The following is a 14,032-nucleotide window of genomic DNA, read 5'->3' on the forward strand; positions in this document are numbered from 1 at the left end:
AATTAAAGCCTTTCAGTTCAGCAAAACACAAACACACAGAATGAGGTTTCTGTGGGAGATTCTCTTGCTGGAATCATGCACACAGACTGTCAGCAGGTTCATATCCAAATTCATTTCTGAATACTGATGTGAAAGAACATGAAGCATCCAATATTACCTTCACTTACACTGCAGGGTGTGGGTGGGGAATGCATGTTCCTATCCATTTTGCAGTGGGGATAATATCACATGCATCCCATCCACTCCCTTGGGCCACTGTTTATTCACAGCAACCTTCTCACAGATTAGCTAGATTCGAAAAAGTGTGTGTTTAATAGAACAGATTCAGGAAATGATGATCAAACAACCCCTCCAAACAATGACACTAGAATTTAAACTTTTGAACTGTGTGCAATTATGAAATAGTGGATATAATGTCAGACAAGATTAGGGAGACATGAGTACAAATCTCTGCTCAGCTGTGGACCTTATTAGGTGATTAGTCACTCAGCCTAACTTATTTCAGAGTTAAGATAAAATGTGAGCTCCTTATAAGAATGTCAGGCTACAAACGCAATGAATAAACATTCAGCTCTACAAAATCCTCCGCCTAATCCTCCAACAATCATCTGAATACCTAATGGCAAGGTATCGAAAAAACATCAACAGAGAACTGCCTCCCAGCAAGTGACAAACTTATTACGTGGCTGCAGACAGTGCAGAAATGAAATCCTCAATCTTTGGCCTATAAACCATAATAATAAAGACACAGAATGACCTTCTGAACTCACTTATAAGGCACAGCACAGCATCACTGAAATTGAGACCAGAACCAGTAACCAAGAACCAAATTAAATTGGTTGTTATTAAAGCTAATTTTAGTTTTTAAAAATGGGGTTTGCTAATTTCAAATCAGAGAGCCCAGCTCAGCTCAAGGCCACATTCCCTTGTAGGCCACCTTCTGGGGGCTGCATGCCAGTGGTGGGTGGGGTCAGATAGAGACAGGAATTTTCTTTTTCAGATATGAAAAACAGCAATCTGGGGTGGATAAGCCCTGGGTGCAGAAGTGTTCCCTGCTTCTCCTCTTTGTATATCTTACCCTTCCATTTTCTCACTCCCTTTTAATTCAACCAGATTGTCATTTCTGACTGTATATACCAAAGGTGGCTATCCTATGATCCTCCAGATGTTGCTCATCAGACCCAGCTAGTATGGTCAATGGTCAGAGATGGTGGAAGCCGCAGTTCAGCAACTTTTGGAAAGCACCAGGTTAGCCCCTCTGAGTTATACTATAGGACAGCCTTACCCAAACTGGCACCTTTATTATTATTATTATTATTATTATTATTTCTTCCCACTATTCCTTCCAGTAGGAGCCCAGGGCAGCAAACAAAAACACTAAAAACACACTAAAACATCACAGAAACAGACATTAAAATTTATTAAAACAAAACATCTTTTAAAACATTTCTAAAAAAAGCTTTACAAACTTCTTAAAAAGCAATTCCAACACAGACGCAGACTGTGTTTTGCACTACAACTTCCATCAATTTCAGCCAGCATGGCCAATAGTCGGGAACGATGGCAATTGTAGTCCAAACCTTCTGGAGGGCATCAGGCAAGGATAGTAGCTATATGAGAACTGGTACAGAATTGCTATAGGGAAGGGTTTTTTCCCCAGTGTGTAGACCACAACAGTATTACTCTGTTCAAGACTGAAGTTTTGCATAGTTTACTAAAAACAGCAAAGATATTAACAGGAAAGAAACCCCCACTCTTAGTTATTGATCCACTCACTGGAACATTTTCTTGAATAATTTCAATAAAGATTCCCAGCCCTAGATTATTAAAAGATTCATACATTTCCAAACCCACTCTATTTCATGATCTAATGGAATCTAATGCAATCCAATATAGCAGGACTAAGAAAAACAACACTTTGCAAGGCACTGTTTTTCAGCGTCAGAGAGGGCTAGTTAGTTGGCACACTGGCACAATCCAACATACAAATCCTTTGTGAATCACCACTTTGCTATGGTGCTGGATAGTTCTGTGGTATGAATACAGACATGCCTAGGCATGCATGCCTGGCTTTTCATACTAGAATCTTAAACCATAGTTGTGAGAAAATAAGAAGCATTAGCAACAGTTCAATTTAACATTCAGTGTTAAGAGGCTAATAAAAAAATAGACTGTCCATGGCACCAAGACTAATAAATGTATTCTTTATTAGTTTTTCACAATTATAATCTACTTTATCAGATGCAAATTAGTTCATTTATGACACCTTATGCACAATAAATTTGTTCGGCTTTAAGGTCCTTTTTAAAAGAATTATTATTTTGCTACAACAGATGAACATGGCTATGCCTTTGGGGGGTAATTGTCATATAGCACCAATACTATCTTTCATTCATTTGAATGGCATTTGTGTAGGAAGCTTCTGGAAAAGCCTTGCTGGTGGTAGGCATCATGATTCTGCAACAACAAAATCCAACAATCATAGTCCATGAAACACAAAGGTAGCTTAAATCATTGGTGCGCTTCAGAAATAATATATGCTTTCTCCTGCTCTTCCTTCCACCACCTCACTCCTGCCACTGGATAGGGTAATTTCATCGCTAATTTCATCGCTCCTCTCCTGCTTTTGATGCAAATCATAGTTTAGCATTTTGTCTGAATTGGCAACTATGTTTTTGCTTCAAACTAGAAAAAAAGGGAGGGGATCACCACATACAAGGGGAGAATAGAGGCAGAAGGAGCATATGATGGTCAAGACAGGCTTTTTCATGTAATGCCAACTGATATGGCTTACTCTGAACCTCCTCATAACTTACCTTCGCAATTTTTATTGTCATTCAGAAGAGTATACCCAGTATAACAAGCACAGCGATAGCTGCCGTGCTTGTTGTAACAGATCTGTCTACAACCACCATTCTGCTCAGCACATTCATTAATATCTGGCAATAGATAAAGAAAGGTTATTGGAGCATTGCCAATCACATCAGGTAGAGAAGAAAGTAACTGAAGGTGCTCTCTCCTTCACTGCTCATATTCACCATTTCATATTTCTAATATTATATATTCAAAACATACATGATTATGTCTGTATTCATTCTTAAGAATGCATACTGCATCAATTGCATGGGGGGGGCAAAAGTATTAAGGCAAAAAGTAGAGGGCAATACCCTACCTCCATCCCAAACCTAACAGCTAAGAAATTAAATGTTATTCAAAATAGTTAATACAGAAACTTAGTTATATCCAACTGATGCTCTTCAGTGACTGCATGTGCTTTTTGATCCAGGAAAGGTGTCTGCTAACAGAAGAGGAAGGAAGGCCATTTTTGCTAGTTCCCTTTCCCTCTGCAAGCCCCAGCATCCCCTCGATCTATTCTGGATTCAACGGGACAGAGGAATTGGCAGAAATCACCTCCCTTCCTCGTTCATTAGTGGATCCCTCTGCTGGAGGAACAGCACAAGGATCACCAATTGGATTCCACCAAGAAAATAGGAAGGAAGCCTCTGCTACTGAACATTTAACCAAAGTTCTCACACCTTCCAAATTTTTACACACACACACCCAAAAAGTATTGAGTAAACAGCGTGTAAAGCAAGCACCTTCCAGCCTGGCCCTTCTGTAATTTCTGTCTGCATAGGAAGCTGCCTAATGCTGAACCAGACTATTGGTCCATTTATCTTAGCACTGTCTACCCCAATGGTGGGAAACCCCTTTTCAGCCCAAGTATCACAATCTCTTGTGACTGACCTTACAGTGACTGCATGCCAAAAATAGGTGGGGCTAAAATATGGGTGTGGTCAAAGCAAGTAAGACCAAAGCTGCCACACACGTACACAAATATAGAACAAACCACACAGACCTATATTTTCCTGCCCCCTCCCAGAAATTAAGCTTGAAATTAATTAATGGCCTTTCATATTTTTTCAAACCTAATTTCTGGAGTGTGGATTGATCCTTATGGAAATTGCAGCTGGGGAGGGAAGTGTTCTCTCCCCTCCACAGGTGCCATCTTCACAAAGATCACCTCCTACACACAGTAATTCAGTCTGAAAACAGCTTTTCATGGGCACCAGTAGAAGGCTATTTTCAAGCTACAATGCCATGGGGGGGATTTTTGATGGTGTAATCATAGTGCATCAGAGGGAAGGATAAACTCATCCCACCTCACCAGTGGACACCCCTTCCTGAAACGCCCCCTACACCACAATTATGCTTGAAAAAAGCTTTCTAGCAGTGTCCATGAAAGGCTGTTTTCAAACCTAACTGCTGTGCAGGGTAAGGAGAGGACACTATAAACTGGATGCAGAGGCTCTGGGGGCTGCATCTTGCCCAGAGGAGGCTGGTTCACTACTTCTGATCTACACTGACCAGCACCAACTCGCTGGGATTACAGACAGCAGCCTTTTCCATCCCTACCTGGAGATGCCAAGAGAGTGACCTTGGGACTTTCTGCATGCAAAGCATGTGCTCTACCTCCAAACTGCAGGCATTCCCTATCATTAGGAATCCAGGGCCACAAGAGCACAGAACAAGACTTACCTTCACCACATCTTTCTCCTTGCCAGCCTAGTCTGCAATGGCAAAGAAATCCACCTTCCAAGTCTTCACATGTTTTAGTACCTTCTTTATGACATGGGTTAGGTGAACACTGATCTGGCAAATCTGGAGGTGGGAGTGAAAACATATCACAAAAAATGTTATCCTTGAATAAAATTGCTTAAAACAATAATATTGCTATTACCATTCATTCTGGAGGCCACAAATGGCATTATTCACCTCTACAATACAAATGAGGAAGAAAAGAAGTAGTATTGCTTTGTCAACAAAGATAGTAGCATCGCATTACTGTACTATGCTGTTTTCTAGGCAACTTGCCCAATTACAGAAAACTTATACAGTACACTTGCCAAACTAAATGAATGCTTGTCGTGAAGAGCTCATTCTTTAAAAAGACAGAAACTATTTTTCAATTTACTTTCCTCATTCTGACTTGAAGTCATGATTATAAAAAAGCATTATTTACAGAAATGGACTACAATTCATTATTATTTTATTATTTTTTTATATATAGACAAAAGCAAAATGCTTGGGTATATTTGCAGTAGTTAGTGTACAGCTATCTTACCCAAAATACTTTCCCTTCAAAATAAGGGAGTAATGATTGTATTATATATTTGGGCTACATGTGCTAGATGTCAGATGTCAAGTTCAATGCATGGAGTTGGGGTAGACCTAAGAGAGAGCAGCCATTGACCCAAGCTGCACTGAGTATACCTACTTTCCCAGAGGTCAAAATAGTTCCAACAAGTTGCCACAGGTATCATTCCAAACTCACAGGTAACTCCCTAGTGCTGAAGGCACACACAGAAGGCTCCACCCAGACACACAAAAAACACCTCTCCTCCAGGCACACAAACCCACATGTGCATACATACACATGCATACACTGACACCCACTACCAAGAGCACATACTACAAACATGTGTACAGTGAAGGAAAACATCACAAAATACACCTTATAATATGTGCATTTTCTAAAGTTTTCTTTACATTCCTAAAGAGAAGAGACACAGTGTTGGCCTTGAGCACAAGAGTGACAAACACATATGGAGAACTATTCATCTTTATTTTCCCAGCAGTAAACAAACTACATATTAGAATAGGAATTTACATTTTCATTTGTAGTTTGTTAAAAGAAAAACAATAGGGCTGCATCTAAACTAGGAGATCAAATTATATCCTAAGCCTAACCAGACAGTACTTCAGGAATCCCTCCTGTAGAGATAAGAACTTATCTTGAATTGTAGCAGAATGTTCTGTTGCAAGAAAGGGAGGAAAGAACACTTAATTCTTAAGGAATGGCATGTGACTATCCTCTGCCAAAGGGAGACATTCCTTGTAGTATTTTTTTAAAATTCTGAAACCCAGAAATTGTACTATTTGAGAATGTCTCCACAACAAAACTGTTAAAATATTAAATAAAGTGCCTTGGTAAATGTCAATCCCCTACACAACCAAAGGCATGTTGATCTCCCAGTCTCTGGGTGTACAATAGTAAGTAAGACCTTGAAGAACAGAATGCTGAAGGCAGCACAGAAAGAGGAGGAAGCTAGCTAGAGGGCAACCTTATATATGCGCAAATAGCACATATATAAAAAACACTGTGGAGCTAAGAGACCATGCAGGAGAGGGAGGGAGGAAAGAGGGGAGCATTGGGAGGTGGGGAGGAAGAATGAAGCAAAAAAAAAATGCTTCGTTTTGCTCATGCTGTTTATCAGATCAAGACTAGCAATCTAGTGGCCTTAAGCATGGCTAGCACAGTATTTCCAACTCAACATTAGATTCTTGCCCTGGGCTCCTGCTGGGAGGAACGGCAGGATATAAATCAAGTAATAAATAAATAAATTCCTGCACTTTTTCTAATTAGGCCCATTCAGATCACTTTGCAGGGGAGGAGGCCATGTCAGTCCTCTCTCCAACCTCTAGCACAGAGCTCCTATAATCTTCCAACCTGCCAAGCCCCTATCCCACAAATCATATATTTCACTCATGGAAGGCAGAATACAACAGAACCATCAGCTGTAAACTTTATAAAAGAGTACTGCACTGACAATTACATTCTCTGCAGACAGGCTCCTTCCAACATCACATCATGGATGTTATTTTCTTGTTAGTGAAATAAAAACAGCTACTTAAATGAGAGAATGAGGAAATTTTATTTATTTAAATTAACAACATTTATATACTATATTGTAACAAAACAAAACAAAACACCACACAGCAGTAGTCTAGCCTGGACGTGACCAGAGCACAGATCACTGTGACAAGGTCAGGCCACTCCAGATATGAGTGCAGTTGGCACAGCAGCCGAAACTGATACAAAGCAGTCGTGGCCAGGGATGCCATCTGGGCTTCCCAAGTTAGCGCTGAATCCAGCAGGGCTCTCAAACTGCGTTCCTGGTCTTTCTCTAATGAAGGCTTAATGAATTATCACAGTCTCTCTCTAACTATTGAAATACAATTTCATAGCTACAGGTCCACACTGTAATCAACACAGTATCTATATTATCAAAATATAGATAGTAGAGCAGTTACATAATATGGTATTCAGATATTTCATGTTAAATGTTGCTAATAGTGCTTACTTGTCTAAATCATTTGAGATCACAAAGTCATGCTGAAAACAGCCACTGCAGCAAAACAGACCCCATACAGACACACAAAAATACCTCAGTTGCAGTAAGAGCAAACTAAATTGCCACCTCTTTTTTGCCAAGACAGTACTCATCTGAAGAATGTTATGTTGCTTCCTGTCACCTGCATGCAGATAGAGAAGGTTAAAAGTGCAACTCAACCAATGTAAAGTGAATATTCCAATTAAATCAGGAAGCCTATCTCTACTTATCTCTGTGCCATAGACATAGCAAGGAAGCATAGCTCTTCCTGTTGATTAATGATCCTACAGCGATCTCCCAGAATTCACTTCAAGACATAAGACATTTCAAGATCCATTACCATGGGTGAGATTTGTATGCCAGATGGGCAGATAGTAAGAAGATTTTAAAGAACATTAATAGTTAAGGACAAGTTATTTTAATCACCCTCTTACTATGATATCCAAGACAACCTTCAAGTCTGTCTCTTTCTTGCAAACCTTATTTCTTTGGTATATTCTGTTGGCTAAGAATGCATGCTGTAAGGTTTCTTATTCATACTCCAAGTCACCCATAATCTCAGTATGTTGCCTGAGGCAAGTTTCTATCTCTCAGGCTCAGCAGAGCATTTCTAAATAAAAGGTTCTGTGCTGAGATTTGACACACAGTAGATTGCCCAAGGCAATCCAGTGAGTTCAACAACTTTACAGGCTGTTGTTAAGGATTACTGAGATAAATGTTATGTGAAGCATTTTGCACACTCAAGAAAAGCACTGTATCAGTTCTATTCTTTCTTGTCCTCTTGCTCAGCAATGCTTTGTTCTTTAAACTATGTTTTCCATTGCTCAGTCATCATTCTCATTCCTAGCCACAATTCCAAACAATGCCCTCCTCTGTCATTGTCCTTTAATCAGAGACATTTTGCATTTAAGAAAAAAAAAACTACAATATTTCAGACCTTCCATATCCAAGCATCTTGCCCTTCTCTCCTTCCAAAGGTTTCTTCTCATGATGCTTTGGGTATCTGTTTTCACTGCTTCACCCTTTGGCTTTCAATGGTGGATGTGGAGGTGTTTATTTGTTTATTTATCAAATTTATATCCCGCCCTTCCTTCCAATGAGCCCAGGGCAGCAAACAAAAACACTAAAAACATTCTAAAACATCATAAAACAGGCTTTAAAATATATTAAAACAAAACATCTTTTAAAACTTCTTTTTAAAAAAAGCTTTAAAGTGTCTTAAAAAGTAATTCTAACACAGACGCAGACTGGGATAAGGTCTCTACTTAAAAGGTTTGTTCAAAAAAGGAAGGTCTTCAGTAGGCGCCAAAAAGACAGCAGAGATGGTGCCTGTCTAATATTTAAGGAGAAGGAATTTGAAAGGGTAGGTGCCACTACACTAAAGGTCCATTTCCTATGTCATGCAGAATGGACCTCCCAATAGGATGGTATCTGCAGGAGTGAAGTGATCATCTGGGTATATAAGAGGAAGACAATATGTCAGGTATCCTGGTACAAAGCTGTATAGGTACAAAGCTGTACACCAAAACCAGAACTGTGAACTTAGCCCAGAAGCTAATGGGCAGCCAGTGCAATTTTTTCAGCAGCAGGGCGACATGATGGCAATACCCTGCCCCACTGAGTAGTCGCGCTGCCACATTTTGCACCAGCTGCAGCTTTCAGATCAACCTCATGGGCAGCACCACATAGAGCACATTACAGTAATCCAGCCTAGAAGTTATCAATACATGGACAACAGTGGTCAGGTTACCCCGGTCCAGAAAAGGCTGCAGCTGTCTTACCAGCCGAAGCTGGTAAAAGGCACTCCTAGCCATCGAGGTCACCTGGGCCTCTAATGACAAAGATGGATCCAGGAGCACCCCCAGGCTACAAACCTGCTTTTTCAGAGGGAATACGACCCTATCCAAAGCAGGCAATTGACCAAATATCCAAACTCAGGAAGCACCAACCCATAGCAGCTCCGGCTTGCTAATAATAATAATAATTTTATTTATTGGTCGCCTATCTGTCCAGGTTAATGGACACTCTAGGCGACTTACAATAAAAAACAATACATCATATACAATATACAAAATAAAACACAGTCATAGTCAATTTAAAATCAGTTTCCAATTAAAACATCATAAAACTAACCCTCCCCAATCCCATAGGCCTGCCTGAATAGCCAGGTTTTTAAGGCTCGGCGAAAACCTGTCAGGGAGGGAGTATGTCGAAGATCAAGAGGAAGGGAGTTCCAGAGGGTGGGGGCCACAATCGAGAAAGCCCTCTCTCTGGTCCGCACCAGCCTAGCTATTTTAACCGGTGGGACCAAGAGAAGGTCTTGTGAGGCTGATCTTGTCAGGCGCCATAATTGGTGACTCTGGAGGCGCTCCTTCAGATAAACTGGGCCAAAACCGTTTAGGGTTTTAAAGGTCAATACCAACACCTTGAATTGGGCCCGGTAGACAACTGGTAGCCAGTGAAGATCCATTAACACTGGACTGATGTGATCACGGCGACGGCTGTGCTTGATCAAGCGCGCCGCCGCATTCTGTACCAGCTGTAACTTCCGGACCGTTTTCAAGGGTAACCCCACGTAGAGCGCATTACAATAGTCCAAGCGAGAGGAGACCAGGGCATGTATCACTTGTGGGAGCAGATGAACAGAAAGGTAGGGACGCAGCCTTTGTATCAGACGTAATTGATACCAAGCTGCCCGACTCACTGCTGACACCTGAGCCTCCATGGACAGCTGGGAGTCAAGAATGACCCCAAGGCTGCGGACCTGGTCTTTCAGGGGTAATCTCACCCCATTAAGCATCAGGTCTGTAATACCCAGCCTCCCTTTGTCTCCCACAAGCAACACCTCGGTCTTGTCAGGATTCAGCTTCAGCCTGTTCTCTCCCATCCATCCACTTACGGATTCCAGGCACTTGGACATGGTATCTACAGCCAACTCTGGTGAGGACTTAAATGAGAGATAGAGCTGAGTGTCATCCGCATATTGGTGACACTTCAGCCCAAAACTCCTGATGATGGCCCCCAGCAGTTTCACATAGATGTTAAACAGCATGGGAGAGAGGATAGAGCTCTGTGGTACTCCACAATTAAGAGACCAAGGGTCTGAAACCTCATCTCCCAAAGCTACCCTCTGGTGCCTATTTGAGAGATAGGAATGGAACCACTGTAAAACAGTGCCCCCCATTCCCAATCCCTCAAGGCGATCCAAAAGGATACCGTGGTCAACGGTATCGAAAGCCGCTGAGAGATCTAGGAGGACGAGGAAGGTATACTCCCCACTATCCAGCGCCCTCCTCATATCATCCACCAGAGCGACCAAGGCTGTTTCAGTTCCATGCCCAGTCCTGAAACCCGATTGGAATGGATCTAAATAATCCGTTTCCTCCAAGTGTGCCTGTAACTGTTTGGCCACCACTCGCTCAATCACCTTGCCCAAGAATGGTAAGTTAGATACTGGGCGGAAGTTATTCAGTTCTCGGGGATCCAAGGAGGGTTTTTTTAAGATGGGCTTTATCACCGCTTCCTTGAGGGCTAATGGCATTGCACCCTCTTTCAAGGATGCATTTACCATTGCCTTGATCCCTTCGCTCAGTCTCTCCTTGCAGCTCATAACAAGCCACAAAGGGCAAGGATCAAACAGACAGGTGGTTGGCTTCACGGTAACGAGCACCTTGTCCACTTCCTCAGAGAGAAGAGGCTGAAACCGATCCCACCAGACCGGAATGCAACTGGCCGACCCTGGCCCACTACCTGTATCCACGGCGAGCGGAATCGTGCTCTTCAGGCGCTTGACTTTATCAGCAAAGTGTTTAGCAAAAGTATCACAGGAGATTTTAGAATGTTCCATGGGTTCCTGAGCAACTGGACCGACCAGGCTTTGGACCACTTGGAACAATCTCCTGGGACAACACTCTGCTGACGCAATAGAGGCAGCAAAGAACTCCCTCTTTGTTGTCTTTATTGCCACTTGGTAGGCAGTTATTGCTGCTCTAACCAGTGTCCGATCATCTTCAGTGCGAGATTTCCACCACCGGCGCTCAAGTCATCTCACCTCCTGCCTCAGACCCCGCAACCGTGGTGTATACCAGGGCGCTGTCTGAGTTCTATTCAGGGGGAGAGGACGTTTTGGGGCCACCCGATCCAAAGCCCCAGTGATCTCCCGATTCCACTTCATCACCAGGGCTTCGACCGGGCAACCTTCAGTCAGCTCCAAATCACCCAGCACATTCAGGAATCCCTGAGGTTCCATCAGGCGTCTGGGGCGGACCATCTTAATAGGTCCTTGTCCCCTATGGAGGGTGTGTGGCATCGAGAGGTCTATATTCACCAGGTAGTGATCTGACCATGACACAGGGTTAGAAGAAACAACCCTCCCTTTCAGAACACTTCCCTCCCCTCCCGAGACAAACACAAGGGTCAATAGCATGACCGGCTACATCGGTGGGCCCTGTATTACTGAGGTGCAGATCCCAAGAAGTCATGGTTTCAATGAAATCCCGAGGGGCTCCCATGAGGATAGACTCGGCGTGTACATTAAAATCCCCCACAACCAAAAGGTTGGGGGAACGTAACCGCACGTCTGAGACCACCTCAAGCACCTCGGTCAGGGAGTGTGCTGTGCAGCGGGGTGGGCGGTACACAAGCAGAATCCCTAAACTGCCTGTTGGGCCCAACCTCCAGTACATGCAATCAACAAACTTGGTCTCATGGAGAGGAGGTCTGGCGAAAACCAGAGATCCCCGATAGATGACTGCCACACCCCCTCCCCGCCTACCAATCCTCGGCTGCTATGCGTACTGGAAACCCGCTGGACACATGGCCTCAAGTATTGGAGCTGAGGCCTCATCCAGCCAGGTCTCCGTAATACAAGCCAGGTCTGCGTTCTCATCCAATATCATGTCATGTCATGCTAGGATTCAGACTCAGTTTATTGTCCTCATCCAGCCCACCACCAAGTCCAGGCAGCAGTCCAGGGCTTGCATGGCCTCTCCCGATTCAGATGTTACAGAGAAATAAAGGTGGGGATCATCATCATACTGCTGACACTTCACCCCAAATCTCCTGATGACTGCTCCCAAGGCCTTCATGCATGTTAAACAGGATTGAGGACAAGATGGTACCCTGTGGCACCCCACAGCATAGCTGCCAGGGCCCCCAAGTACAATCGCCCAATGCTGTTCTCTGACAATGACCCTGGAGATAGGATTGGAACCACTGGAAAACAGTGCCTCCGATACCCATCTTACCAAGTTGGCCCAAAAGGATACCATGGTCAATGGTATCAAAAGCCTCTGAGAGCTCAAATAAGAATAATAGGGTCGCACTCCCCCTGTCCTTCTCCCAATAAAGGTCATCCATCAGGCAAACAAAGCAAATTCAGTCCCATAACTAGGTCTGAACCCAGATTAGAATGGGTCAAGATAATTTGTTTCATCCAAGAGTACTTGCAATTGCTGAGCCACAACCCTCTCGATCACCTTCCCTAAAAAGAGGGTATTTGCAACTGGGCGGTAGTTGTCACAAACCAATGGGTCCAGGGTGGGCTTTTTCAGGAGCGGTTAGATCACCACCTCTTGCAGGGTGGCTGGAACCACTCTCTCATGCAACAATGCATTGACCACACCCTGAATCCACTCAGTCAAACCCCCTCGACAAGCTTTAATAAGCCAAGAAGGGCAAAGTTCGAGAGGACAAGTAGCATTATCACAAGCACATTCACATGGCCATGGATAAGCCACCTTGAGTTGAGGTTTTCTCCACAATATTTAAATTTTCTTATGCCTATAGGAATTCACATCCATGGGATATGAGTGCTGTTCACCTTGTCCTGAAACAACCAAAAGTTTTATTCAAGGTAAACAGTGATCTTGCCATGCGGGAGGAACTGGAACCTTCACTTCACCCCACAGCAATTATATGTAAACATTGACTTTTCCAGTTCAAAAGCAGTTTTCTAAAGCAGTGTTTCTCAAACCATGTGGGCTCAGGAGTTTGCAGACACCTCTGATCAGCTGGTTGGTGGTGCCTGCAAGCCATACCTTTATCTGCCCCACACCTGACATCATATGCAATGTCAGGAGTAGGTAGGTGTGGCTTAGGGAAATTTGTCTCAACAGCCAAATTAGAACCTCTTGCAAACTTAATCATGCCCACAGCTCACTTAGAACCTCTGTATCAGCAAATTTTGCCTTAAATGGGGAGGCTGAGTCACAATACTTCCAGAACTTGGAGGCCCATAACTAAGTACAGGTGTGGCACTGCCCACCCTAAACCCCCAACCCCTCCAAAGCTATAATCCAGTCCCTTCTCTGTTCCTTATATTCATATTCAGTACATTTGCTATAGCCTAGTCCCTTTTGTTTTTTACATTCATATTCAACACCAGAGGGGATCTGCCCCCCGCTCGCCAACTCCCAATCTCAACTTTGACTGCCACCCCCCAGGCAACCCCATTCCCCTCACTTGTTCCTCCACTACACTACCACTGGCATTCCAGACAAACAGTACCGCCATGCAGTCAAGCCACAGACCAGTCTCCTGCTCACCCACCCAGGCTGCTGCAGCCCCCTGGATAAACACCACTGCTGCCTCAGCGCAGTACACCAGCCAACTGCTCATCCCCTGGCCAGGTTGCTGCTGCCGTCTTGCCTGCTTGCAAAGGCAGGCTGGGCAAAAAAGAAACTCCTCTGGAGATCTTTAGCCATGATACTTAAAAACACAGCTCCAGATCTGGGATGTTCTTTCTGTGCACCAGGGAATAAGCTAGACATAACTTAAATAAAACATCTGAATGTAATATTTGCTGTTTTTACCATAGAAGTGACACAATCTCACATATGTAATGGTTAACTACACCA

At 43.4% G+C, this 14,032-nt stretch overlaps 1 protein-coding gene across 4 annotated transcripts in view; it reads right to left on the bottom strand.

Annotated features, from left to right (window-relative positions):
• Positions 1–14,032, bottom strand: part of GAS6 (growth arrest specific 6) — an 84,690-nt gene that overhangs the window by 29,188 nt on the left and 41,470 nt on the right. For all 4 annotated transcript variants that reach the window (XM_061626724.1, XM_061626722.1, XM_061626723.1 and 1 more), the window contains 2 exons: positions 4,540–4,662; positions 2,817–2,939 (listed from right to left, as the gene is read on the bottom strand). In XM_061626724.1, the coding sequence (XP_061482708.1) occupies positions 2,817–2,939; positions 4,540–4,662 (246 nt within the window). The remainder of the gene's footprint in view (positions 1–2,816; positions 2,940–4,539; positions 4,663–14,032) is intronic.

This window comes from Rhineura floridana, chromosome 5 (genome assembly GCF_030035675.1).
Source record: "Rhineura floridana isolate rRhiFlo1 chromosome 5, rRhiFlo1.hap2, whole genome shotgun sequence".
Classification (NCBI taxonomy): domain Eukaryota; kingdom Metazoa; phylum Chordata; class Lepidosauria; order Squamata; family Rhineuridae; genus Rhineura; species Rhineura floridana.